This window comes from Zea mays, chromosome 7 (assembly GCF_902167145.1).
Source record: "Zea mays cultivar B73 chromosome 7, Zm-B73-REFERENCE-NAM-5.0, whole genome shotgun sequence".
Taxonomy (NCBI): domain Eukaryota; kingdom Viridiplantae; phylum Streptophyta; class Magnoliopsida; order Poales; family Poaceae; genus Zea; species Zea mays.
In genome coordinates, this window is record NC_050102.1 from 41,911,299 (window position 1) to 41,939,213 (window position 27,915).

General features: G+C 48.2%; 1 protein-coding gene across 1 annotated transcript; it reads right to left on the reverse strand.

Annotated features, from left to right (window-relative positions):
• Positions 1-741: 741 nt before the first annotated feature.
• Positions 742-27,098, reverse strand: LOC103633844 (homeotic protein knotted-1-like). Its single transcript, XM_020541527.2, has 4 exons — positions 27,063-27,098; positions 25,469-25,693; positions 1,084-1,751; positions 742-838 (listed from the first exon to the last, which is right to left on the reverse strand). The coding sequence occupies exons 1-4, from the start codon at positions 27,096-27,098 to the stop codon at positions 742-744; spliced, it is 1,026 nt and encodes a 341-aa protein (XP_020397116.2).
• Between the last annotated feature and the right edge of the window lie 817 nt (positions 27,099-27,915).

The following is a 27,915-nucleotide window of genomic DNA, read 5'->3' on the forward strand; positions in this document are numbered from 1 at the left end:
GTCCATGTGGTGGGGTCGGTCGTTGTTTACCACGCGACTAGTGATAGTCGCGTGGGTATCGCGTCTTCATACTGTAGTAAGTGGTACCCCTGTTTCAGGGTACCGATAGTGGCCCCCTGGCCCACCTCAGGGGAGGATATGAGCCTGCAGGTGGGGCCAAAGCTTGACTGGCGATTGGTGCGCCGCTTCCGTGCTCTTGCTGACATAATCACCGCCAATCCACCTTCGGTCACGCCAACTGCCATGTCTGTCCCCGTGGCTGACTGACCCGCGGCCCCTAGGCCTAATGGTTTCGCCGGGCCACGCGCGAGGCGCCTCGATACCGCTGCATTGGTTTAAAAATTCACCTTCTCTATCTTCTGCAGCGGCCCCGAGGGGACGCAGTACTAGCGCGAGCGGCGGTTCGCTCTTTCTGCACCCAGGAACTGACGCCCAAGGAGTATGACTTGTGGGTCTGGGCCCCCATGTCATAGACTGGGCCTTTGTTTTCAGCGGAGATGAAGAGGCGCACTATCGCAGGCGGTGGTTCGCTCCTCATGTGGCGGTTCGCCTTCTTCACACTCGGAGACTAGCACACCATCTGTATGCCTTGTGGACCCAGGCCCCCGTGTCATAGACTGGGTTGCTTTGGTGCGCGTCGGGCGAGATTTTCTGTGGTGTGTCGGGGCGCGAGCGGGAGAGTTTGCCTTGAAAAGGGATTCACCCCACGTGCAACAGTTACGTTTTTGCATTCTGTCCCAACTACTGCGCCCTTTCGCCTTCGAGCTCTTTGCGCCGCTTTGCATTCGCACTCTTCTGCTTTCTGCCGTCGTAGTCGCCATGGCCTCGGTAGTCGATCCTGAGCGTTTCCAGTCCGAGGGGGCACTCAACCTAGTGCGCAACCTGCTCGGATGGAGCGTGTCGGCGTTCGCCTGAAGGATCTGCGCCGGCGCCACTCCCCTCGGCGATCTCGCCGCCGGGGAGTTCGTGCTCTTCATCTCCTAGCTCTCCTGCGGGTTGGCGTTGCCGATCTCGCCCTTCTTCTTGCTGCTGTTGGAGGAGCTTGGCCTCTAGCTTCAGCACCTCACGCCCCACTCCATCCTCCAGGTGGCCATCTTCGCCCACCTCTGCGAGATGTTCGTGGGGGTGGCGCTTTTCCGCCAGTGCCCAGATGAAAGGATGTTGCGCAGCGACCTTCCGGAGATGGAAAGCGAGTTGAGCTGCGACTCCACCCTTCGTATGAACTCCATCGCCTCCTGCAGCGGCCTCTTCAGCTCCTCCCTGAACTTCACCAGCATCTCGTGGTATGCCTCCATGAACTGGTCCAGCTCCGGCTCCGTCGCAGCGGCCAGGCCACCGAGCGTCGTGCGCTGCCGCGCCTCCACCTCCTGCGCTATCTCCGTCAGCTTCGCCGACACCTCCGGTGGTGCCCCCACCTTGTTGCACACGAGGTAGGCAGTGAGGAGTGAGTAGTAGTGTGGGTGCGAGATGATCTTGGCTTTGATAGCCAGGCCGCCGCTGTTGGTAAGCTGCAACACCAGGTTGCCGCTAGCGCCGCTGTTGCCAGTGGCCGCCACCGTGTTCAGGGTGAGTGACAGGCCTGCGCCCGGCGGTTGCGGCGACAACTGCGCTACGACGGCGCCGAGGGAGGATGCCCACGGGTGGTGGTAGTGGTGCTGGTCGTGGCCATGGTTGTGGCTGCTTGCGCCGGCTCCAAAGCCACGACCCGACCATCTCCTTGGAGCCGGTGATCGCTGGTCCGGTTGCTGACACTTAAGACGCCGCCCGGGAGGTCATACAAGATGTCGTGGAGACGGTGGCCACGTGCTTCTAGCGCGACCCTGCTGATGTCGAGTAGTTCATACCTGTAGAAATGAGGCTAGGGCTCCGCTTGAAGGCGGATGTAATAACTTTTGTTTTTGTAAGATACTTTTGGGAACTATCAATTAAACAGCTCTTATTTGTATGGTATTTGTTCTTGCTGTGTGTGGCGTTACCAACTCCTCTCCTGGTACTTGGCCCCCTGGGAAGTAGGCTCGACGTGTCGAGGCTGGATACCAGCACACCTAAGAAAGAGTTGGTGACCCGGCCCCCAGGAGGTAGCCTCGACTGGGACCTGGACCTGTACACAGCTTCGACTAGGAAGTGTTAGTAGCACACCCATAGGACCCATCGTCTGGTATCAGCCATCCTTTGATTCATGCAACAGGACGTGCAGGATTTAGTCTGGGAAGCCACGTCGTATGCCTGGATCCCTTGGATCATAGTTCCAAATACTAGGACGCCCGTCGCAGAGTGGTGGAGCGTGCAGGCTTAGGGTACGGGACCATGCTAAGCGGCTACATAGCTCCGGACCACCCCAGGAGACGTGTGTCCGTTCTCTAGAACCGGACCCTAGGTTGCCAGACCCATAGGACTATAGTTCCAAATACTAGGGTGCCCGTCCTAGAGCGGTGGAGCGTGCAGGCTTAGGGTACAGAACCAAGCTAAGCGGTTGCACAGCTCCAGACCACCCCAGGGAGCGAGCGCCCGTTCTCTAGAACTGGCCCCCAGGCTGCCGGACCCCCTGCCTTTGTAGAGGGGTCCTAAACTGCAAACCTGGCTACTCAATTCGAATGTCACCATACCAGCAAGGGTGGGAACTGTATGGGTGGGTTAGATAAAAAATAATATCTGGAAACTGCAGCAGAATAAAATCATCACAGAAGCACATCTGAGGGGGGTAAATCTTTTCTTTATAACTTGACATGCATGGGTGCAGACCAACAGGCCGGGCTTATGAGGGCGGACCTCACCGGGCTAGCGTACACATATGCACAACCTAGTTACAAAAAGAAGAAACCTTAACCCCTCAGACTTGCTCCTATGGGTAGAACTTATGGAGATGCTCTATGTTCCAGGGATTGGGAAGAGGCACTCCTTCAGTTGTGGCGAGGCGGACACACCCGGGTCGGCATACTTTCGTCACCTTGAAGGGTCCTTCCCAACTAGGGGAGAGTTTGTGGAGCCCTTCTCGGTTCAGTACTCACCTTAGGACTAGGTCCCCGACCCTGAGCTCCCTACTATGCACGAACCTTTAATGGTAGCGCCTGAGCACTTGGTTGTACCATGCATTTCAGATTGCTGCTTGCCATCTGTGCTCATCGATGAAGTCTACGTCCTCACGCCGTAGATGTTCTTGCATAGACTCATCAAACGGTTGGACCCATGGGGAGCCCATAAGGATTTCTGGGGGAAGGCAGGCTTCGGCCCCGTAGACCAGGAAGAACGGGGTCTCCCCGGTAGCTCGGCTGGGTGTGGTCCGGTTCCCCCATAGCACGGATGGTAGCTCATTGGCCCAATTTGCACCATGCTTTTTCAAGCAGTCGTAGGTGCGTGTCTTGAGTCCCCTGAGGATTTCTGCGTTTGCCCTCTCCACTTGGTCGTTGCTCCTTGGATGAGACACGGACGCAAAGCAGAGCTGGGTGCCGATGTCCTCACAATACTCCTGGAAGATCCGACTTGTAAACTGGGTCCCGTTGTCCATAATGATACGGCTTGGAAACCCAAATCTACAGATGATCGACTTGAGGAAAGCGACAGCAGCACCCTGAGTGATATTGACCACAGGGGTGGCCTTTGGCCACTTTGTGAACTTGTCGATGGCGACGAAGAGGAATCGGTACCCGCCGACGACCCTGGGAAACGGTCCCAGGATATCCACCCCCCATACGGCGAATGGCCAGGAGGGTGGAATCATCTGCAGAGCCTGAGCTGGTGTGTGTATCTGCTTTGCGTGGAACTGGCACGCCTTGCAAGACTTTACCATCTCAGCTGCATCCTGGAGAGCGGTTGGCCAGTAAAAGCCATGCCGGAAGACCTTACCGACCAGCATGCGGGATGATGAATGACTTCTGCACTCTCCTCCATGGATCTCCATGAGCAACTCACGGCCCTCCTCCTGGGTAATGCACCGCATGAGAATGTCGTTGGTGCCATGGCGGTAGAGATCCCCTTCCACCACCGCGTAGCGTTTAGCCAACCTCACTATGCGCTCTGCGGACACATGGTCTTCAGGAAGGATATTTTCCTTCAGGTAGTCCCGGATCTCGGAGATCCATGCATTGGGACCACTCTGAGATATTGGCTGTTCTGCTAAGGGACTGGCAGGTTCTCCTATAGCACACACAGTCTTCGGTGGGTTCTGTAGATGGGACACCACCGGGACCACTAGCTTCGAGGTGCTAGTCTCGCCCCCTTCGCCCAGTTCGGCCGGCTGGGTGGTGGGTCTCAGCAGCCATCTTTTGAAGACGCCCTCGGGCACGGGTGCCCAAGTTGATGCCCTCACAGAGAGGTCATCTGCCGCCGAGTTGTCAGTCCGAGGAACGTGTTGCAGTTCCAGGGCAGTGAAGTCCTTTTCTAGCTTCCTCACGTGAAGTAGGTACGCTGCGAGCCTTGGCTCGTTGCAGCTACACTCCCCACGGACTTGCTTGATGATCAGCTGGGAGTCCCCCTTCACAAGGAGCTGGCAGATCCCTAGGGATAGGGCCGCCGACAAGCCGAAGATCAGTGCTTCGTACTCCGCCATGTTGTTGGTGGCCTTGAACTCAAGGTGCACCATGTACTTCACTTGATCTCCGCTTGGGTCGATGAGGATCACTCCAGCTCCGCCAACTTGCTGACGGGAGGATCCATCGAAGAAGAGTGTCCAGTGGGGCTCGGTGAAGACCGGACCCCTGGGCTTCGCAGGTGTGGTGTCCGAATCGGGATCCGGACCCTCAGGAGCGCTCGGGGGAGGCGTCCACTCCACGATGAAGTCAGCCAGGACCTGGCTCTTGATGGCATGGCAAGGCTGGAAGTCCAGCTGGAACTCAGCGAGCTCCGCGGCCCACTTGACGATGTTGCCTGTGGCGTTAGAGTTGTGGAGGATGGCCCTTAACGGAAAGGAGGTCACCACCATGACCCTGTGTGCCTGGAAATAGTGGCGCAGCTTCCTGGACGCAACAAGCAGAGCATAGAGAAGTTTGTACGTCTCAAGGTACCTGGTCTTTGCCTCGTGTGGAGGACCTCACTGATGTAGTAGACCGGCCTCTGAATGGTCCGGACCCCGACAGTCGGTCTTGAGTCCTCAGGCTCCTAGCCTTCTTATTCCATCCTTTCGACGACCAGCACCATGCTCATCGCTTCCACAGCCGCCGTGATGTATAAATACAACGGCTCCCCAGGCTCTGGGCTATTAGTATTGGTAGGGACACTAGGTGTTGCTTCAACTCTTGGAAGGCTTGTTCTGCCTCTTCGGTCCAAGAGAATGGACCGGACTTCCGCAACAGCTTGAAGAAGGGTAGCACCCTCTCAGCCAGCCTTGAAGCGGTATGCTAATGACCCCGTAAGCTTCTGGACGTCCTTGATATGGGCCGGAGGCCTCATTGCCTCAATCGCCTTGATTTTCTCTGGGTTTGCTTCAATGCCTTGGTACGAAACCAGGAACCCCAGCAACTTCCATGCGGAGACACCAAAGACGCACTTGTCCGGGTTCAGCTTCGTGCGGGTTGCCCGCAGCATGTCAAAGACCAGGGTCAAGTCTTCCACTAGGGTCAACCCTCTCTTGGTCTTGACTATGATGTCATCGACGTATACTTCCACCTTGTCCCTAATCAGGTCCCCGAAAGTCTTACTCATCGCCAGCACAAATGTTGGCAAGGCGTTTTTCAGACTGTAAGGCATAACAACATAGCAGTAAAGCCCATCCACTGTTACAAAAGAGGTATGCTTCCTATCTTCCCTAGACATCTGGATTTGATGGAAACCAGAGTAAGCATCTAAGAAGGACAAGAGGTCGCACCCGGAGGTAGAATCCACGATTTGATCTATACGTGGGAGTGGATACAGGTCCTTAGGACAAGCCTTATTAAGGCTGGTGTAGTCGATGCACATCCGAAGCTTCCCATTCGCCTTGGGGACGACGACCGGGTTGGCCAGCCACACTGGGTGATGAACCTCTTCGATGAAGCCAGCGTCTAGTAGCTTCTGGACCTCCTTTTAGATGAAGTCCTGCCGCTCGACGGACTGTCTGCGAGGCTTCTGACTCATCGGCTTGGCGTCAGGGTTGATCTTCTGATGGTGCTCGATCAACTCCCTGCGGATCTCGGGCATCTACGACGGCTCCCATGCGAACACGTCGGCATTTGCCTGGATGAAGGCGACGAGCGTGAGTTCCTATTTTTCCTCCAGATCACCCGTAAGTGGTCTGGGAGGAACCCGCGCTGAGCTGGACGGCCTTGACCGGGACGTCGTCCGCTCCGGATGGCCACACCTTCGGCACCTTGGTAGGCGCCTTGGTCCCGGAGGTCGAGGGGTTCCTCCCTCCATCGTCTGGGCGAGTAGCTTCTGCCGCCAGGGCGTGCAGCTTTTCCACAGCCGCAAGTGTAGCGGCACGGTTGCCCCGCACGGTGAGGACCCAGCCGGAGACGACATCTTGAGGACCAAATACCTGTAATGGGCAATGGCCATGAACTGGTCCAGGGCCGGCCTGCCGATGATAGCGTTGAAGGGGACGTTAACATCCACGACGTCGAACTGGACGTTCTCCGTGTGGAAGTTCTCCTCGGTCCCGAATGTTATCGGGAGTGCGATGCTTCCAAGGGGATACACCGGTTGTGGGCCCACTCTGGAGAATGGGCGAGAGGGTCCCAGCCGGGACCCGGGATCTGCAGTCGCTTGAATGCAGCATGACTAATGACGTTGAGGCTGGCCCCTCCGTCAATCAGAACATGGTGCAGCCGCATGTTGGCGATGACAGGGGCGGTGATGAGCGGTAGTATACCGGCCCCTGCCATGTTGTCGGGGCAGTCGGATGCCCCGAAGGAGATGGTGGTGCTCCTCCACCGCTGATGTGGAGCAGCCTTCGGGACCCCCGAGACCGCCGAAAGGACCTCTCGGCGCAGGGACTTGACGTTCCTGTGGGAGGTGAGCTCCCAGCTCCCGCCGTACATGACGTACAGCTTCTTGTGGTGGTCGTTGTCTTCACTGGAGTCGAAGTCCCCAGTGAAAACATCCTTCAGGACCCCCTCAGGTGACTGATACCCGAGGTCCTGTTCTCCCACAACCACATCACCGTCGTCGACCCTCTCCTTGCCAGGTCAGCGACGAGGCGGGGAGCCATCTTTGGAGGTCTGCTCACACCGCTCGCTGACACGCTTCGCGAGCTTGATGATCTCGCGGCACTCCGCGGCACTGTGGCGACTGTTGGGGTGCACAGGGCATGAGCCGCTGTTGCCTCCCTGTGGCCGGGGGCGCTTGTTGCGCTCGCTCCGGCCCCCAGTCGCGGCTGCGATGATCGGAGCGGCAGACTGCGACTTCTCGTGGCCACGGTTCTTCTTCTTCTTTTTGCCGTCCTAGATGATGGCACCCGAGCCACCCGTCTGGGCAACCCTGGTCTGTGGTGCCGAGTGCCATGCACGGCCTTCGGCAGCTCTGGCACACTTGTCGGCCAGAGCGAAGAGCATGGTGACTGTTTCCACGTCATGTGTGGCCAACTTCTCCAGCATCTTTTCATCAAACACCCCCTGGCAGAAAGCAGTGATGATGGAAGCATCAGTGATACGGGGTATAGTCCCTCATACCTTAGTGAAGCGGGAGATGAAGGCCCAGAGAGTTTCCCCCGATTCCTGCCTCACTGCATGGAGGTGAGCCTCCATGCCATGCTGTTGATAAGCGCTGGCGAAGTTTGCTGTGAACCACGCGCAGAGCTCTTCCTAGGAGTAGATTGATCCTAGGGTGAGGTTCATGAGCCAAGTCCGGGCTGGCCCAGACAAGGCTACATGGAAGTATGTTGCCATTACGGCGATGTCTCCACCTGCTACCGTAATGGCGGTGACGTAAACCTACAAGAATTCCGACGGATTTGATGTACCGTCGTACTTCTCTGGCAGGTGTGACCGGAACTTGGATGGCCAAGTCGTCGCGCGGAGATGATACGCCAACGTGGCACAGCCCACACCGGCCAATGGGACACCCGCCTCGATCCGGGCGCCCGTTGGAGTCTGCGGTGCAACCGCAGCGAAGTCGTAGTCGAGGTTGCGACCCTCGACGTTTAGCCGGTGCTCACGCGCCCTCTCCAGAGAGACGTGGGCATCCTCGCCCGCACGCCTGTGGTTGAGTTCTGCCCGCAGGTCATCAACCCTCTCTAGAGAGACTGGAGCGTCCTCTCCCGCACGCCTGCGGTTGCGCTCCGCCCGCAGGTCCTCAGTAGGTGCGGCCCTCACTGAGGGGGAGCGCACTGACGTCGACGCCTCATGTTGATGCCGGGATGACCGAGGCCTAGGCATGGCTGAGCCAGAGTGCGCCATGCCGAGCAGACGGTTGACATCGTCGCCCCACTGCTTCATGGCCCCCGGCGAGGCTGTGGAGCTAGGAGGGTGGCGTAGCAACTCCCTGGCAGCTGAAAGCGCCCCATGCGCAGCTCTTGACGCCCTGGACGTCTGCGCAGGAGTGTGCTGCCACGCAGAGTGCACAACAGCAGCACCAGGCACAGGGCGGTTGGTGGCCCGCAGTGTGGAAGACACAACCTCTTCCTCCATCAGGAAATCCTCGGGAACGAAGTCGTGGTGCTTGATGATATGGACCATGGTGTCGAGCAGAAAAACAAGCAAAAACCTAATGCCAAGCCCCCTACTTGGCGCGCCAAATGTCGGAGAGGAAATTCTCCGGCCGGGTGGCGGAACGCACCCGCCCTAAATCCTTAGATGAGGAGGGGTCTAAGCATTTTGCCTGTCGACTAGGTGATCGATGAACACAAGAACACACAAGGGTTTAGAGTGGTTCAGGCCGCCAGAGTGTAATACCCTACTCCACTGTGTATGTATTATATGAGAGTCTAAGTGAATCTAAGTTGGGTCTAAGTGAGCCTGCCTTGTAACGTCGTGTGCCCTCCCTTTTATAGCTCAAGGGGGGCATGTACAAGGATACTAAGCCCCGACATGTGGGCCTAGGGGCAAAATGGAAGGAAATAACTAATGCGTGTAACGCCTGCGTGATCTCCGAGCGCCATAATGTCCGTAGTGCATACAATATTGATATATCGCGACTGCTTCCTCGGTAACACGCGAGTCATGATGAGTGTGGCACACGCGGCAGCATGGGCGTACTGCCTGCCAACGGAATGGACAGGCATGCCGCCTACGGGATGGCCTGGTCGCCGCCCGTCAGCGGAGTGGACAAGGCTCATTAAATGTTGAGGTAGCACATCGCCTGCCAGTGGAATGGACAGGGCTCATTAAATGCCGAGGCAGCACATCACCTGCCAGTGAAATGGACAGGCGGCGTGCCTTATCCGCAATAAATGTAGAGGCCACGCACCCTAGAGGCCTTACGTCATGCTCCGCCCGCTGGCTTACGTCACAGGCAGTAGGCCACGTGGCAGCATCGGGGCTCCGCCTGAGCGAGGAGCAGAGGCGTACACGGTATGGTCCGGACACGTGTCGGCTCCGGACCCCTGCCTGGCCTTGATTAAGGCCTGGGTATTCTTTGTCCCGGAATCCCGGGACCCTGCTGTGAGTGGTCCGGACCCCACACAGAGGGGTCCGGAACCCATCATAGGGGTCCGGTTTGCACCCGTCGACGTCCTGGAACATACCCGGAGGTCCGGTCTGTATATGCAGGGGTCCGACACTTTCCCATGGGGGTCCGGACCCACTGTTGATACGTTGGAGGATATCATCTTCTCTGGCCACGTGGTGGCCCCGGAGTCGTCCACGTGGTGGGGTCGGTCGCTGTTTACCACGCGACTAGTGATAGCCGCGTGGGTATCACGTCTTCATACTGCAGTAAGGGGTACCCCTGTTTCAGGGTACCGACACAATGCATATGACAAATTTAGTTTAGTTCCATAGATTAATCATGCGAGAGTCCTGAAAGGATGGTATACCAGTTTTACACTCTACAGAGGTTGCGCCCTTTACCCATAAGTCGTGTATCCCGTCTAGCCAGGGTTAGCTAGACCCTTAGACACTTCCGAGGTGAATGGATAGGGATCCACTACGAGGCCTTTACAAAGTTCCACTAGCTTCAGAAAACCCGCTACAGTTTCTAGGGAGCGCAATGCAGGGATCCCCCGTCTGACCGCCATCGCAGCAAAATCAACCCGAGAACCTCCCTACACGCCAACTCTCCTACTGCCCTGGCCTCTTTTGGATAAGGTAGTCTTCCACTAGCTTTCCTAATTAGTCAGCCAAGGGCGTCCCATTCCAACCTTGTGGTAGCACGTGTTTCTCAAGTTAAGCTTCATGTTCCAATTAACACAATGATCTTGTCATGAACAATAATTAAAACAACAGTATAATTGGAACATGATCATAATGTAATATTAATCCTAAAACCAGATAGAGCAATAGCATAACTAACCAAAAGTTCAGTGGTAAACAAGGTGTGAGATAAACAAGTCTAGGGAAACCTATTAGGTCCCATAAAATTAACCTGAGCATGTCATAGTGATTAACAAGAACATTATTGGGTAAAGAAAAGTGATCAAGGGCACAACTTGCCTTAGACTCGAGATTCCAGGTACCAGGATGATCTTCAGATTTTCGTGACCTCACTACTAGTCGTAGCAATACAAACAAACATGGTATAGGCAAAATTAACATCACATCAAACATAAGAACAAAATGCATAATAACAATCTACGCGTCGCTACGAGATCGTGGGTTCAAGAATCATTAAAATCAGAGTTATGATTAAAAGGATATAGTTTTCGGAAGATCTACATGATTAATACTAGGTCTTAGATTGATTTATAAATCATGTGAAAGATATATTAAACATATAACTGATTTATTCCAGGTCACCACTTGATTATAATCTTATCTTGGTTAAATTTTAATTATGAAGTTAACCTTTATTAAAAGTTTAGTTGATCAAACATAAGCTAAACAAATTTGTAACTATACAAGTATGTGAGATGCCATAATCAGCACTGTTAATGTGTAGAAAATTTTATTATGAAGCTAACGCAACTAGAAGGGACCAAATCGGAGTTAAAATGAGCAAGATATGGATTTTCCTAGGTTTTGTGTATTTTTGTATTAATTTTGTGCCTAGAAATAAACTCCAGGGGCTAATACGCAAAGTCTTCATTTATTTCATTTTCTTTATACCGAAAAATGGACGGGGCGTTTATTTGGCAAAAATGGAGGGGCTCTTTAGAAAATAAACCCCGGGTTGCGCTACTTGATGCTCCCTGGCCGTTTGATCAATGATCAAGAGCCCGGATTAGATGACGAAGGGGTACGCACCCAGGGCCACCGGATCAAAGATCCCTGGTCCCAAAATCCGACGATAGCGCGATCCGATCCAAGCCATCCAACAGCCGATCAACGGTTGAGAACACACCACGCGCGGATCAACCCGATCCGTTCATTGGTCGTCCAATGATACAGATTGCATGTACCGAAGGGGTTCTTCACGATTTAATCCCGATCGTTCCCTAGAGATCTAACGACACGAGCCTATCTCCCCTCCGACTCCCACCCTCGGCGCTTGGCAACGACGGAGGAACGCCCCTACGGCGGCGCAGTTCGCGGAGAAGAGTGCCCCAGTGATCCGGTGCCCAATCCAAGGAGAGAACGGTTTCAAAACGTGGTACATATGTTGGCGAACTAGATAGGGTTGACTCACCATCGACTTGTGCAGCGCAACACTCTAGTCCATAGCCCCTGCGGCCCCAAGATGACAAATTCACATCGGCGAGACATTTGCTTTTCTCCGTTCATCAATCGTGCCTGCCGAGGGAACCACACGCACCTGAGTTCCTCGACGAAGATCCCTGACCGCAAACCAGGCCGAAGCGACGACCAGGTCATGTATCCACAGTGGCGGCGGCTCTCTCTTCCCTCTCTCCTTATCCTCTCTCTACTAGCGACCCTACAGAATCCTAACATGGCTTGGGGTCAGGGGGCGGCCCGATTGGGATTTATACCATGGACACAAGATTCCAACAACCGGCGCGGGTTCACAGCCGACACCGGCGTGTTTGGCCGAGCTCGCAACAAGCCGTGAACGAGTTAGCGAGGAGGATGGCCCTGACAACACGGTCCCACTCGTTAGTGAACGGCAACCGCACGCGTAGCTTTGGACGCTGACGGGGCGGGTCCCACACGTCTGGTAGGGGCACGATTGGCTGAGTTGGGCTGGCGGTCCTGTTGACTAGGGCGGGCAGGGAGGTTTTGGCCCATGGCGCAGTTAGCAGGTGAGTTTTTCTTTTTCTTTTGTTTTCTATTTCAGTTTTCCTTTATTTTGGGTTTTCTTTAGATTTTAAATTCAAATTAGGTTCTGAACTCAACTTATTTAGAATGCACAATCAAAAAGCCCTGCATGATGCAAAGTATCAATATATATGATTTTATTTTCTCTAGGTAAATGCTATTTAACCTAATAAAGAATAAATCACAGTGAGATAACAAAAGACCCCTTTTTAAATAAAATAAACAATAACCTTATTTAAAAATTAAGTATTTATTATCTATTCATAGATAACCATGAACTCTATATTCGGTAACAATTTTGTGTAATACTTCAGATAATATTTCTAGGTATAAGATTTAGAGAAAGAATAACCCATTGGCAGCTCTTTCCATGTAATCCCCTATTTCTAAACAATATTATTTAAATCTTGATATAAACTTTCTCTAAAATCCAATAATAGAAAATTTGAGGTGTTACAAAGGCCCCCAACAGTAGCCCCTCAGTATTAATTTGTTCCTTTATAACAAATTCAAACTACGACGTGAACGAAGGCCTTTAGCCGAAGGTTCGAAAAACACCTTCCCTTTGCTCGAATAGCGAATCATTCTGAACCGTGGGACCCACCGAGCTGTGGGGATCTGAGTATATATATAGAAGGCTATGTCGCAAATATTTTTTGTGCGATCTAGCTGTTTGCGCTGTGTTTGCCATTTTAGCCTTCTTCTCTTTCGCGAGCTCGATTGACTTTTGAGCTTCAGCATCTGCTCAGCCATCACCTGAATGGCTGAGGAGAAGAATATTACAGACCCTGCATTGTCTGGGTTTTACGAAGCTATGGAGAAGACCAACACAAAGAAGATCACCAATGAGATGCTGGCTGGGTTGTCTGAGGACTCCAGCGACAATGACAATTTGACGTTGAGAGTGGGAATGAAGATGTCGAAGATCGGCCGTGGAGGCCGAGCCATATTGTTTTTGGGAAATCAACTATCAAACAAGGGTAAATTGAAACGATGAAAGGCAAATATTTTCATGACGTTTCCATAGTGAGGGCTAGAGGAGGAAGCATTGTTCCCCTTCCCGAAGCTAATGAGGTAGTGGTTTGCGAGAGCTTCATGAAAGCTGGGTTTTGAAGACATTTGAGATATTCCTTCATCAACTTACCCCCGAAGCTCTTATCAAAGTGGGGGGTTTTATATGGGTCATGAGGAGTCAAGGACTAGAGCCGGATGCTAAGTGCTTCTGCAATATTCACGAGTTATCTTACCAGACAAAGGTGACTGAAAAAGAACAATATCATAACAACTTCGGCTGTTACAGCTTTGTGCCCCATTCCGAGGCAAATTATCATGTGCCTACATTTCAGAAGAAGTGGCCGGGCTCTTGGATGAAGCAGTGGTTTTACGTGAAGAATGACCTGGATCAGAGGGAGGATGTGAGGGTGTAAATTCAACGTCCTATATGGCCACGCTTCGGCATTAGAAGGCCATCAATCGCACTTGGGAATGAAGTGCAAGCGTGCCAAATTGCCTTCAACACCATATGCACCTACATTGGCATGAGAGATTTAGTTCAAGAGCGCATTGCTTACAAAGTATGGCCTCTTGCAAATGGATGGGAAATGCCGAAGGAAGCTACCGTTGGCTCTAGCCAAAGTGCTTGGTTTATCTCAAGTATACCTTCTGATACAGAAGTCAATTTGATGAGCAAAATGATGACTGGCTAGACGCTATAGAGGCAACAAGTGATGAGCTATTTGGAGCCTACTCGAGGACAGAAGACGAAGCCATGACAGTTGCCTTCGGTGCTCGCGGGAAAAAGAGATTGAACAGGGTGTTCGATGTTATTGGGTTTGTTTACCCGAATTGATGCTTTCCCGTCCAAAAACAAGGAGGAAAAATAAAAACTGCTGCTTCAACCTCTACTATCGCACCGAAGTCGAAGAGAGCCAAGTTCTTGACACGTAGGACGAAGCCTATTGGAACGGCCGAAGTGCCCAAGCTCATTGAAAGTGTAGAGGCTGGCTCGGTAGCCACAGAAACAGCTCCTGTGATGCCAATCGAAGCTAGTGCGGGCTCGGTAGAAGAGCCTGGACCAAAGAAAACAACAAACGATCAGCTAAAATTGTTGAGCTACCTAACTGTGACAGAATTGCCGAAGCTATCGGCTACTGCAACAACGACTCCGAGGAAGAGGAGGATGGCTAGTGTTTTGGATGTTGTTTTGGAATATGTGAAAATGCCAACTCCTACTTCTGCTAAAGCTTCTGGCGAGAAAATTGAAGATGCAAGGGGAGCGGTTACTACAAGCGCTTCTTCTGGTCATGCTGAAGCAGGATCTTCAGAAGCTACACCAGTAAAGCTGGTGGGGGGAAGTCTTCCAGAAAAAACCCATGACACCTGCTCCCGAAGCACCTCCCCAAGATGATTTGGACTATATTATTCGACATGCTTTGGGAAAACAACTATCAGCAAAGCAACTTGCCAAAACACAACATTATGCTGAGCTGAAATACCCCGAGGGGTTGGTATACGGGGGATACAACAAAGATGACTTCCTCTATTGTCTACCAGACAGTAAGGAGGTCAATGTTTGCCGTGAAATGATGGACAACATGGGGTATCCAAAGCTTGAGCTTGGCTTATCTGTAATGGCGAAGGATCAGCTTGCAAATAGCCTCGCCTATAACAGCTTGAAGGTTTGTATACTTTAGCTTGTCATTTTGTAATTTTTGTTATGGTGAACTATTTTTGTGGTAATTATTATCGTTATTATTTGCTCACTCATTGTTTGTTAGGGCTTAATTCTAAGCAAGGCTGTGAAGGCTCAAAAGGATGCAGAGGATGAGAGTTCTCAAATAGCACTTAGTAACCTTCGATCGGAGGTTATAAACTTGAGGAATGAAGCTCTCGCGAAAGACAAGATTTTGCTATCTTTGGTCAAGAAACTGAAGTCCAGCGAAGCCAAGCTATCCGCTCAAGCCAAAGTCCAGAAAGCCGAAGTGCAAGAGCTAGAAAAGAAAGTTGCCGAAGCAAATGAAAATTTTAGCGTGGAATGGACGAAACATGAAATTTGTGAGATTGAACGATCAAGGGCACAAAGAAATGTTGATGAGCTTCGAGCAACTAAAGAAAAATGCTACGATACAGCTATGGAATGCACTAATAATCTGAAGAACAACTTTCCAAAAGTTGGTGCATTTTCTTCAGAGCAAAAATTCATCCGTAGTGACCTGAAGGAGTTATCCAATGGATTAAAGGCGAAGCCGAAGCCTTTGAGGAGATTCTTAGTGACATAGGGGATTTTTGTGCTTTTGTCGGTGCCCGTGGAGCTGTGTCCATTTTGGAGAAGATTGGTTGTGATCATGCTAAGGTTGTAGCTCAACCAGATTTTGCCTTCTCAGCTGACGATATTAGAAACCCTTTAGCCGAAGCTACTACCCTGGGTGGGAAGTTTTATTCCGAAGTGTGGCTCGAGGGTGGTCGAGAAATAGCTGATGAGGCCATTAGAAAAATGAGAAAGAATCTCATGACGCCATAGAAGAGGCTAAAAGAGTTGAAGAGGCTGCTGAACGAGCCAGACTTATATGTACATTCTTTATAGTTTAGCTTCGTAATTTTTGTAGGTTCGGTACTAACACATATTTGTGTTTTAATGCAGCTGAGCTTTCTCCCCCTCCTGAGCCATATGATCCTGAAACTGATCCATGTGTGAAGGAGGCGCTTTATATAATCAAGATTGCTAATGAAGCTATTGACGAAGCTATCGACAAGCTGTTGAACGAAGCTGTCGACAAAGTTCTAAAAGAAGACTGAAGTTGTGTATATTTGATAGTTTAGTGTCCTTGTACGTAGCTTTTGTTTTTGTAAGAAACAATTATCAACAACTCGTATGAATGTTTATGTAATATATTTCTTTGTGATGCGTGGAACCTTCATACATACCGTTTTTGAGCCGGCGGCGATAAAACACCTTCCCTTCATTTCATGCTTCAGAAAGAAATCTCCCTTTTTTGACGAAGCGACTGTGTAGTTCTTGCCGTAGACATAAACTCTGTATGACAATATCTCTATCACAAGCATGGATCATGCCTTATTAATACACTCGCATGAGTCTTTGCCGAAGCTAAAGGAGCAATTTTCCTTGTTTTCCACTGTATGTACCAGTGCAAAGTGATGCATGATGCGATGTCATGCAATATGATGCGATGGTATGATGCAACTGATGTTGATGCACAAAACATAAAAAATAAGACTCTGCATCCCCTTGGGAACGACTTGGAGTCTCTTCACCTTTTACTTAGGTGGTATTTCAGCTCTGCATTCCCTTAGGAACGACTTTGGAGCTAAGCTCTTCATCCCCTTAGGAACGACTTTGGAGCTTCTTCACCTTTCACTTAGGTGGTATTTTAGCTTTGCATCCCCTTAGGAACGACTTTGGAGCTTTTTCACCTTTCACTTAGCTGGTATTTTAGCTCTGCATCCCTTTAGGAACGACTTTGGAGCTTCTTCACCTTTCACTTAGGTGGTATTTTAGCTCCGCATCCCCTTAAGAACGACTTTAGAGCTTCTTCACCTTTCTTGTTACACTTGATGGTGTAACCACAGATTTATTACAACAGGTCGAAGATTAAATCTCCTCATATTTGTCTTCTAGAAGAAAAATATACAGACAGAAAAATAAAACTACATTGAAGTCAAGCCTCTGTGCTGCTTTAGTAAATGTGTCTTGATTCGGGCACAATGCTATTGACTGTGCGAGCTTTGGACTCCTCCCGAGTGCCGTGTTGTTGTTGTGCCTAGCGATGCCCTTCAGGCTACTAATTGTGAACCAATGTAGGCGCCAGTGGTGGTGGTGGTGGTAACTGAGCCCAAGCAGCTTGGGAATGACTTGCCGAAGCCACTGATGACGTGGGTTGCTGGTTACCCACATATTGAGGGATATATTGCGAATAGCATGGGCAGTATGCAAGACCGGCTTTGGCTTCAGCGATCTCCTTCTACTTTTGGATCGTGACTTAGCATGTCCTTGTTGTGTGTCCCTTATCCGCCCCACAGAAAAAGCAGAACAATCTCCTGGACTGAGTGCCAAACCTTCCTCCGAAGCTTCTCCCCCCTCTGCCTCTTGGGGTTGGTGGCCTGTAAGAGGTTTGCTGCATTCCGAAAGATTGTGAGCTTTGTTGGCTACTCTGAGTATGATTTGCCCTGTCATCATTTGTGATGTGATTGTGGATTGTTCTGACATACCTGGGGTGGAGTCTTCCTCCGAAGCCCCTAGTCATCTCAGAATACTTGTAAGCTTCCTCTCTTGTCTAGCGAAAATCATTGTAAGCTCGGATATACTCATCCATCTTCTAGAGGACCTTCTCCAGGGTTTGTGGTGGCTTCCTGGCAAAATATTGTGCTGTTGGTCCTGGTCGAAGTCCCTTGATCATGGCTTCAATAACAATCTCATTTGGCACTGTTGGCGCCTGAGCTCTAAGATGTAGAAACCTTTGGACATACGCCTGCAAGTATTCCTCGTGGTCTTGTGTGCATTGGAATAGAGCTTGAGCAGTCACTGGCTTCGTCTGGAAACCCTGTAAGCTGGTGACTAGCATATCCTTCAGCTTCTGCCACGATGTGATTGTTCCTGGCTCAAGAGAAGAATACCATGTTTGAGCCACACTTCTGACTGCCATGACGAAGGACTTTGCCATGACAGCAGTGTTGCCACCATATGATGATATGGTTGCTTCATAGCTCATGAGGAACTGCTTTAGGTCGGAATGCCTGTCATACATGGGGAGTTGTGGTGGTTTGTACGAAGGTGGCCATGGTGTAGCCTGCAACTCTGCTGCTAGGGGTGAAGCATCATCAAAAGCAAAGTTACCATGGTAAAAGTCATCATACCATCCATCATCGTTGGTTGGAATTTCTTGACAAAGCTCTCTATGTTGAGGCCTTCGTCCTTGGTCATCTTGGGTGGTGTGGCGCATTTCTTCAGCAGCTTCGTCGATCTTCCTCTAAAGTTTGGCTAGCCGAAGCATCTTCTCTCTCTTCCTCTATACTTGCTGATGTATAGCTTCTAGGTCTTTGATTTCCTGGTCCAACTCCTCTTCCTATGGTGTTAGGCTGGTAACCTTCCTTTTCTAGCTCCTAGCTTCTCTCAGTGAGAGTGTCTCTTGATTGGTGTCCAGTGGCTGTAGGGCAGCCCCTAGCACTATTGCCTTCTTCGGCGGCATGACGAAGGCGAATGCTTGTCGAAGGTTGTGGAAGTGAGTTCACCGGAGGTGGGCGCCAATGTTGGTCACTTGTTCTCAAATTTTGTGAATCAAGAACAAGGCGACACAATTGTTAAAGATCAAGGACCTTCGTCCTCCGAAGCATTGCCTCCTCTCGGATTTAATGATCATTGGACGAAGATCATGAAGTAGATGCCTTCATCACGTTATAAATAAATAAGAATACACGAGAGCAAACACAATGAATAAGAGTCATAAATCCTTTCGTATTAGCATTCCATAAAGTTTATATGAGTATTAATAAAATTTGTATTACATTGATACCTTCGGCTTGCTCGAAGGTGATGACGCGGGGGTGATTACAATTCAGCATGAACAGTACGGTGCTACTGTTCATCTATTTATAGGCACGTGACGTAGCCCGGGTAAAAGTATATTTATGTGCCTGACATTTACTTATGATCATAACATGAATCATTAATGACTAGCTAGTCTTTTTCCCCTTTCGGTCGGCATCATGTTCAGTCTTCATCATCATTATAAGTTGAAGTTGTTGTTCTCTGGTCATAGCTTTGGCATTCATCCTTATAACCTTCGGACCATATCTTCACCTCGTATGCCTTTATTATGGGAAGAAACTTCCATCTTGAATCCGAAGCTCCCTGTAATAATCTATACCATGCTGAAAACAAATGGTTAATCAAGTATTTGAGGACCTTCGGAAGCGGAAGGCCCCCAACAAAAGGGAAATGGAATTAAACCATTTCCTATATTAATTTTGGTGCTTGATGACCATCAACAACCTTTCGTACTAACTACTTGTCTAGTATTTGATTCACAGGTTCATAAGATCAATGATTCATCTTCTAAATCAGAATCAGCTCAAATGCAACAAAAAGGGCTAAAACTTAGAAAAAATGAACTAGTAATAGTTCTATAGTTTAGATAAGTTCTAAATACCCCTAGGAACCTAGTTGTCCTATCTAGAAGTCTTTTATTCACAGGTTCATAAGATCAATGATTCTTGTTCTAACGCTAACCTAGGGTTGAAGTTTTTGTTTAAAGATGTAAATTTCAGGTTTCGCCTATTGAGCCCCCTCTATGCGACTTTCACATCCTCAACAAGATGTGTGTGTAGAAAACTCCGCTTGAGTTGAATTCTCCCCCTTGTTGATAATTTCACTTAGCAACCAACCAAACAAGGGATAAGAAAGAAGCAACTGCCCCTGAGAAATGCATGAAAATAGCAAGAGGTGTAGCAAATGCAGGAGCTTTAGGAGTATAGCCATCAGAATGTAAAAATGCGAATAGTGGTGTTGTGTGATGTGTTCATCAATATATGCATGTTCTAACATATGCTCAAACTAATCATATGCACAAAATATGTCAAGCTTAATCATTTGAATCAGTTTTGATCAAGTCAAAAAGTGGTTCACCACTAAAACAACACTAGACATATGTAAGCAGGAAATCAACACAGTGCTAGTCAAAGGTAGACAATGCGAACTACCACATACAACAATCACTCAACATGCTTGAAACAGAACTATACTTGTATTTTTCATATTATCAGGATTTGCAGTGGAGCACAAGTTTCATAGAAAAGCATGAGTGCGAGAGGTTGTAAGCATTGTCAAGTCTAACGTTTCAACTGGGTGTAGCCTATGCAGAAACGCAATCAGAAGCTAAAGACACCGGATTCAATCATCCACTACATTGCTCAAGTTCTTCCAAAAGTGCAAGTGCAAGGTCTCGATACAGTGATATGGTGTCAAATGCAAACCCATCACGATCTTTCTGATTTTCACTTATCTTGATTTAGATTTTTGCACAGATTTAATGTATCAATACAATGAATGACTCAAAGCATGAGACATAGCAACCTAGCTTATTAGTGATAGAAAAAAGGATTTCAACACATCCTATGTAGGTTAGGTGCCAATCTCAATGGTGAAAAATTTTGGATGAAACAAGTAGTAATCATGTTCTCAATTACGAAAATAGGCTTAGCTCAACAACACTGTATCAATATGAGCAAAAGAAGCCTAAGCTTGCCATAGCATCATCATATACACAAGAAACATACTACAAAGAGCATAGTCAGATTCTAGCAGATATACAAATGAAGCTCGTGCTACATGATGAGATGCAAAGTAGATATGATACATAAAGAAAAATAAAAAATGACAAAGAAGGACGAAGAAGCACAAGATGCAACTAAAAACAAAATAGGGCCCCTCAGCTAAAAAGGAAACACACATCCAACTCCCCTCAGAAATGCACAAAAGTAAATTGATCAAGGGGTTTGATGAGGATATCTGTAAGCTGTCTATGGGTATCAACATGGCAAATATATGTCCCATTTCTCATAATAACCTATGAGATGAAAGCAGACATGGATGTGCTTGGTCTTAGAATGTAACACAAGGTTTTTGGCAAAACTAATGGAACTAGTGCTATCACAAAGCAAAGGCATAGGCTAAAACTCCAAGCCAAAATCCTGCAAAGTGTCCATCCAAATCAATTGCGAGCAACGGCTAGTGGCAGCAACATACTCAGCCTCTCTAGTAGATTGGGCTATGCTAGACTGTTTGCGAGAAGAGTAAGAAACCAAAGAATATCCAAAAAATTGACAAGTCCCAGAAGTGGACTTGCGATGTAAGTAGTAACCCGCAAAATCAGCATCAGAATAAGCAAAGATAGGACGAAAGAAGCAGAATACCATAATCCGAACTCTTTGTGAAATGAAGGTATCTCATGATCTGTTTGACTGCTTGACTCTAGGAAGTGCATGGGGAAGTCTAGAATCGAGCGCATAGACACACGACGAAATGTATGTCTGGCCGCGTTGCTTTCAAGTACAAGAGGGAGCCGATCATGATCCTGTACTGCTTCTGGTCCACAAGCTTGCTGTCCCCATCAGCGTCCAAAGCCGTCGTGATGGACATGGACGTAGAATGAGGATTGGCCTCGCCCATGTCAAACGTCTTCAGGCCATCCTTGGTGTATTTGCCTTAGTGCACAAATGTCCCATCTTATGTCTGCTTGATTTGTAGCCTAAGGAAGAAGCAGAGCTCTTCCATCATGCTCATCTCAAACTCTCTGCTCATAGTATATGAAAACATGGAAACAAGAGCATGAGAAGAACCACCAAAGATGATATCATCCACAAAATCTAAACCAATAGAGAATCAATGTTTTGCCTGAGGAAAACAAGAGTTTTGTTAGCAGAGCCCATTTTAAAACCCTTTGCAAGAAAGAAAGTTTTCAAATGCTCATTCCAGGCTCTACATGCTTGTTTCAAACCATACAAAGGCTTTTGAAGTTTAAAAACATGGTTTGGAAACTTGGGGCTCTCAAAACTAGGACATTCCCTCACATAAACCTCTTCCTACATATACCCATTCAAGAAAGCACTTTTGACATCCAATTGAAAAAGTTTAAAACCATTTGAAGCAGCAAAAGCTAGAATGATTCTTATGGCTTCTAAATGGGCAACAGGGGCAAAAAGTTTCCTCATAGTCTATACCCTCCTTCAGGCAAAATCCTTGGGCAACCAACTTCATCTTGTTTTGAACTACCAACCCATCCTCCCTTTGCTTCTTTTTGAAAACCCATTTTGTACCAATTGGGTGGCAGTTTTGAGGCGGTGGAACCAAAACCCAAATAGGTTTCTCTCAAAATTTTCAAGATCCTCATGCATGGCATTGATCCATTTAGGATCAGACAAAGTGTGTCAATCATCCCGGGGTTCAAAAGAAGCAACAAAATCTGAGTGAGCAAAGTGGGACATCTGCTGATACCCAAAGCGAGTGACTCGCTCATGAAGCTCACCAATCATCTATTAAGGAGGATATTCACACTGGATGTGGCGGGGAGCATCTCTCGCGGAGGTTGCCTCCCTCTCAACAGTAGCCTCAACTCCTCTAGACTTAGCAGTCTCTAGCTCGAGCGAACCCTAAGACATGGAAGAAGTCTTGTTGTGTGCATCATCCGAAATCATGGACACAGGCACAACTAGGGTAGCCGATGGAGTGGGCTCGAGATCACGTTAGTCAGCGTTGTCGTGCTCCTCCTCCACAAAGATGATCACACCTATATTATCATGACATGCATGCTCAAAGATAGGGGATGGACGAGGCAAAGTCTCATCAAAAGTCGCCTCACAGGTCTCCATGATATGGTTAGTCTTAAGGTTAAGAACACGATAGGCTCAGGAGTGCAATGCATAACCAAAAAAATCTTGTCAGAAGACCGTGACTCAAATTTATCCAAATTTCTTTATTTCAGCACAAAGCATCTGTAGCCAAACACCCTGAATTAGCTAACCTTGGGTGGACGTCCAAATCGCAACTCATAAGAAGTCTTGTTCAAGAAAGCTCAAAGAAAGATGCGATAAGAAACATGGCAGGCAATGTTGATCGCTTTGGCCCAAAATTTCCTAGGAGTCTATGCTCATCGAGCATCTCCTAGCTATCTCAATATGGGTTCGATTCTTGCATTCAACAATGTCATTCTGTCGAGGTACATATGAATAGGAAAACTGATGCTCAAGTCCCAAAGAAGCACAAAAGGTCTCAAAATGAGTATTCTTGAATTTGTGCCATTGTCACTACGAATCGCTCTCATGGCATTCTTGGGTAACTCATTTTGCAACCGAAGAATTAATTTTTGAACATGAGTAAAAGCCTCATCCTTAGCGTCAATGAAAAACACCAAAGAGTAGCAAGAAAAGTCATCAACAATCACCAAAACATACCACTTTCCCCCCAAAATAGCAAAACCGAGCTGGACCAACAATGTCCATGTGAAGCAACTCATCGTGTTGCGTGGTCATCACCTTGGTGACCAGGTAATGATAAGCAACAACCATTTTTCCATGACAACATGTGTGACAAACAAGATCTTTCTCATATTTCAATTTGGGTAATCCTTGGATGATGTCAAGTGAGCTTAATCGAGCCCAAAGATCAAAGCTCAAATGACCCAACCTCCTATGCCACTTCCAAATCTGAGAGGAAGAACTTTCCACAAGACATTGAGAAGGGCTAGAAGAGTGGGAAAATCAACACAAAAAACTCACACAAATGGGGAAATTTGACAAACAAGATCTCCCTTAGCATCCAAAACACGAGAAAGGCCCTTCTTAAAGCGCACTTCATAATCATCCTCAAGGTGTTGCGAGACAGAAAGCAGATTGAAATGCAAATTGGAATCCAAAGTCACATCCTTGACCACAAATCCCTTGTTCACGCGAATGGTGCCACAAGAGACAACCTTACCTCAACTTATCCACGAAGGTATTGTATTCCTTACCAATAATGGGGTGGAGAACCATCTAGAGCTTCCGGTCATGTGGCGTGAACAACTAGAAACCATGAGCCACGCGTTCTCCATGCCTCTGTCCTACGTTAATAAAAACACACAGGGTGAACAAATGGCACAACATTAGGGTTAGTAACCTGAGAAGAATACTAGTGTTGTGTCATTTGCCCTTGAAAAGTGTTAGGGAAAACACCAAACATCACCAATCTCATAAGGGGGTGCGATCATCACAAGAATGGAACCATGGTCCACTAGAGCTATGGGAACCAAAGCCTCTACCATGAATCCTTTGGTCATACGACACATGACCAACATCTCAATGGGAAAGATCACCATGTGGTCTCACTACTTGAGGCCTAGCAGCCTGAGGAAATGCACCTCTAGGCCTAGCAGTGCATCTCTAAGTAGGAAGATCATGTACACCATGAGAAGAGTGGTACATGTCCCTTCTACTCACCTCAAAACCCCACATATCATCTCTCTTTCTCCTAAAGCAAAACACAACTAAGTGACCATACCTCTCACAGTACTCACAATGGTATCTCACCTCTCTCTTGGATGGAGTCTTTTGTGGGATTGGATCAACTTGGGTGGTTGTGGTATTCTAGGAAGGTGATCACTAGAGTTGTTGGGCAAGGTGTCAAGTGGGTTCCTTAGATGGTTAGGTTTGGGACACCACACTTGTTTTAGAGGTGGGGTTTTCGTAGGCTCCACAAGCACTCCATCTCTCACAACCGGGGTGGCAGATTTGCGTGGAGTGAATTTGATAAGCTAGGAGGTGGCTCGAGATTTCTCTAAAGGTGTCAAACCACCACATTTACCAATATTTCCATAACGAGCATCACCCCATCTCTAGCAGCAAAGCTTAACCCTGGTCCACCAGTTCCCTTTTGAACTGACTGACCATCATGCCCAATTAGGGCTCAATGCTAGACACCAAGCTAAAGACTGATCAAAGGTATGTTTTTTCTCCCTCGAACTGAGTCTTGATCTGTCTGTAGGACTCAAGCTCGACCTGTAAACCCTCATAGAGTGCACACTGAGCAAGTACAAGTGTACTCACTAATCTAGTCTTCTCAAGCAAGGCTATCCTAGTGTTCTTCTTCGCTAGCTCAATCTAGAAGCTGCAACAAGTCTTACACGCACCTAACAAGCTAGATCTAGATCGCAACTCATCACACTCATCTAGCAGGGTGGCAAACTTGGTCTGCAATGTGGTGATGTTTGACATATGAAGAGCACACTCATCACATTCAGTCTTGTCGGACACTACGAAAGAAGCTCTAGCAGACTCTAGCTCCCTAAGCATGCTCTCATACTTGCATTTCTATTATTTCTTCTCAGGAGCAGCAAGCCTAAGCAACTTGTCCTGACTAGCCAAAACAGTCATCAACTCATCTAACTCAGAGGCGAGATCATCGGTTGAAATTTATACCTCATAAGTGGAGTCGTCATCGATGTCCTTGTTAGTGCTGCCCACCGCGTCCTCAATGAGTGCCATGGTGCAGAGGCCTCATGCAGTATCGGCGAAAAAACAAAGTACATTGAGCTTGTTCTCGACCTGCCTCTTGAGATCCTCATTGCTCGAGGAAGATGGGTCATCATAGTGATGGTTGAGGTCGCTAAGGGAGGCAAGGAAGACATGTTCCTCGATCTTGGCCTTATGGAGGTACTTCTGCTTAAGTGCCTCCTTGTCAAACTTCCCTTTGGACTTGTGCTTGCCAAGGTGTACTCGCAGTTGCCCTTGTGCTGGCAGGAGTGGTGGTCGTGCTTGCTGGCCTCCATCTTGCCCTTCATCTTGGGACAGTTGGCGATGAAGTGGTCGGGGTCTCCACAGTTGAAGCAGCCATCATTGGATCTACTATGCCACTGGTTCAGGCGGTCGTTGCGAAACCGCGTGAACCGACTGGCAACAAGCGCTAGCTCCTCGACCCTAAGGCTCTCAACCTGCTACTCTATGATAGTCAACAAAGAAGACAAAGCAAACAAAGTAGGTGAAGGGTTAGAAGAAGAACCACCTCTAGAGACAAGGACCATGGTGGGTGAATGTGACACCTCAAAATCGTGTATTGGGTGATGAAGGAGAACCTCTTCCAAGAAAATAGTAAATAAAAGTAATTTCTAATAAAGGATCAACATATGATCAAATTAACCTTAGTTGAATTATGCATATGGGTACATTCTCTAAAAGAATAGAGTTAAAAATGCTCTTAATAAAAGAATATATATATTAAGAAATAATTCCTTTGAAAACAAATGAATATTTAGTTCTGAAGTAACTTTTAATTTAACTTCATATCTAAAATAATATTTTGTTAACATAACTAAATTTGTGAATTCGTATTTTTTTACAAAAAAAGAACGTTTGATGAAATAGGATAACAAATAAAAATAAATTTAAGGCATTCATGTTGGATCTTTGTTTGTGCATATTTAAAAGTTAAACCTCAACTAAGATTGAAGTTAAAATTTGAAATAAGAAATCATGTAGAAAATAATTTGAAAATAGAAAATATAGATGAAGGGAGTACAATACTTCTGGGCTGAAAACCGGTGACCCGACCCAGTGGCCTCATACCGCCAGCCCTGGTGCTGGCGTGTGCTGACATGGTGGGGCCCGCCGGACAGCCGCACAAACTCCACACCCTGCGTTCATGCTAATATCGCCGACACAGGATCTTCCTCGAGCTCGGTATGCCCTCGATCCGGCGCTGTGTTCCGCCCGCATCGGCCAACCTCTGTTCCATCCTAGCACTCTCACCCGCACGCGCGCATCTGTCGTGATCAGACGGTGGATCCGCTCGGATCAGACCCCCACCATAACAGACCTTACTATGATTTACTCCGGCCGGATTGCAACAGCTTCGGTTGAAGCTCTCGGCCTAGGAATATAAATCACCAACCCCCGCACCCCGCAACAATCACCATGCCGCAGAGTGCCATAGCCGTCGTGATCAGAGCAAAGCCATTGGTGTGAGTAGCCATCTTCCCCTAGGTACGCAAAGTGAGGAAAAGGGATCTACCGCGGGGGCATCCACCAAGCATGTGCGGCAGGCGATCGAGAATTAGGCTAGGGCAAGCGCCAGGGTACATGGTGGCTTGTAATGGCAACGCCGGGGCGAATTTTCGCTCTAGGCCACCGGAATCGCTCGCCGCACCTCCATGGTCGCCGCTGGGTGACGCGTCTCCATGGGCGGGGATCTCGACACATCGACCATCGGTGGGATACCTTCGATCAAGTTCGTATTGCATCGCTATCTATAAATCGCTCGTTAGTTCGAGGAATAGGGTAACAACACGTTGATCTTGACCTCACCGGAGTCCGCGCCGCCACGGTCTTCTCCGGCGCCATCGTGGCTCTGTGTTGGGAAGGGAGAATGTGTCGTGGCCGTGGATCTGTGCATCGACGGCTGCGATTAGATGAGAGAATAACCTTTCGCGACATCGAATCATGGTCGTTTGATGGAAATCGGGTGGCCGCGGTTTGGTGTACCGGTTGATTATAAAACTGGATCTAATCTGGGCCTTCGGTCGTTGATCGGACAGACAGAGATCATGGATACCCCTTCGTACGAGACCCATTTGCAAAAGAACCCCTTCAGTTCTGTAGAATAAACCCACCGTCCAAACACATTGAAAAGTAATTGCAGATCAGTCCAAAACTTTGCGGATTTGACCTTGAGCTTTTAAACAATAGGCACCACAGTCCATTAATTATGGATTATGAATAAATTAAATTAGGGAATTGTTTTAGGGTATAAAGTGATTCAATAAACTTAGAAAATCCATAACTTTTGCGATCTAACTCCGTTTTAGTCCGTTCTAGTTGCGTTGGCTTCGTAATAAACTCATCTACACATTAGTAACCCTAACTTATCATGTAACATGTTTTTAAATAATTAATTACCCTAGGTTCATCATATTAACTTCTCTAATTAAAATTAAAGTAATGTTTTCAAGTCCCTAGTTATGATTTGGCTAAAATATGTCTTCTAATCAAGTTATAACTTGGATTAAAATTAAATTAATGGTTTCATAGGAATATCTTCCTCGCATGACTCAACATGGACATAGTTTTCATACTCGATCACATTAAACTTATGAAAACCCCATCTTTTTAATCGTAACTCCGATTTTAGTGGTTCCTGAACCTACGATCTCGTTACGAC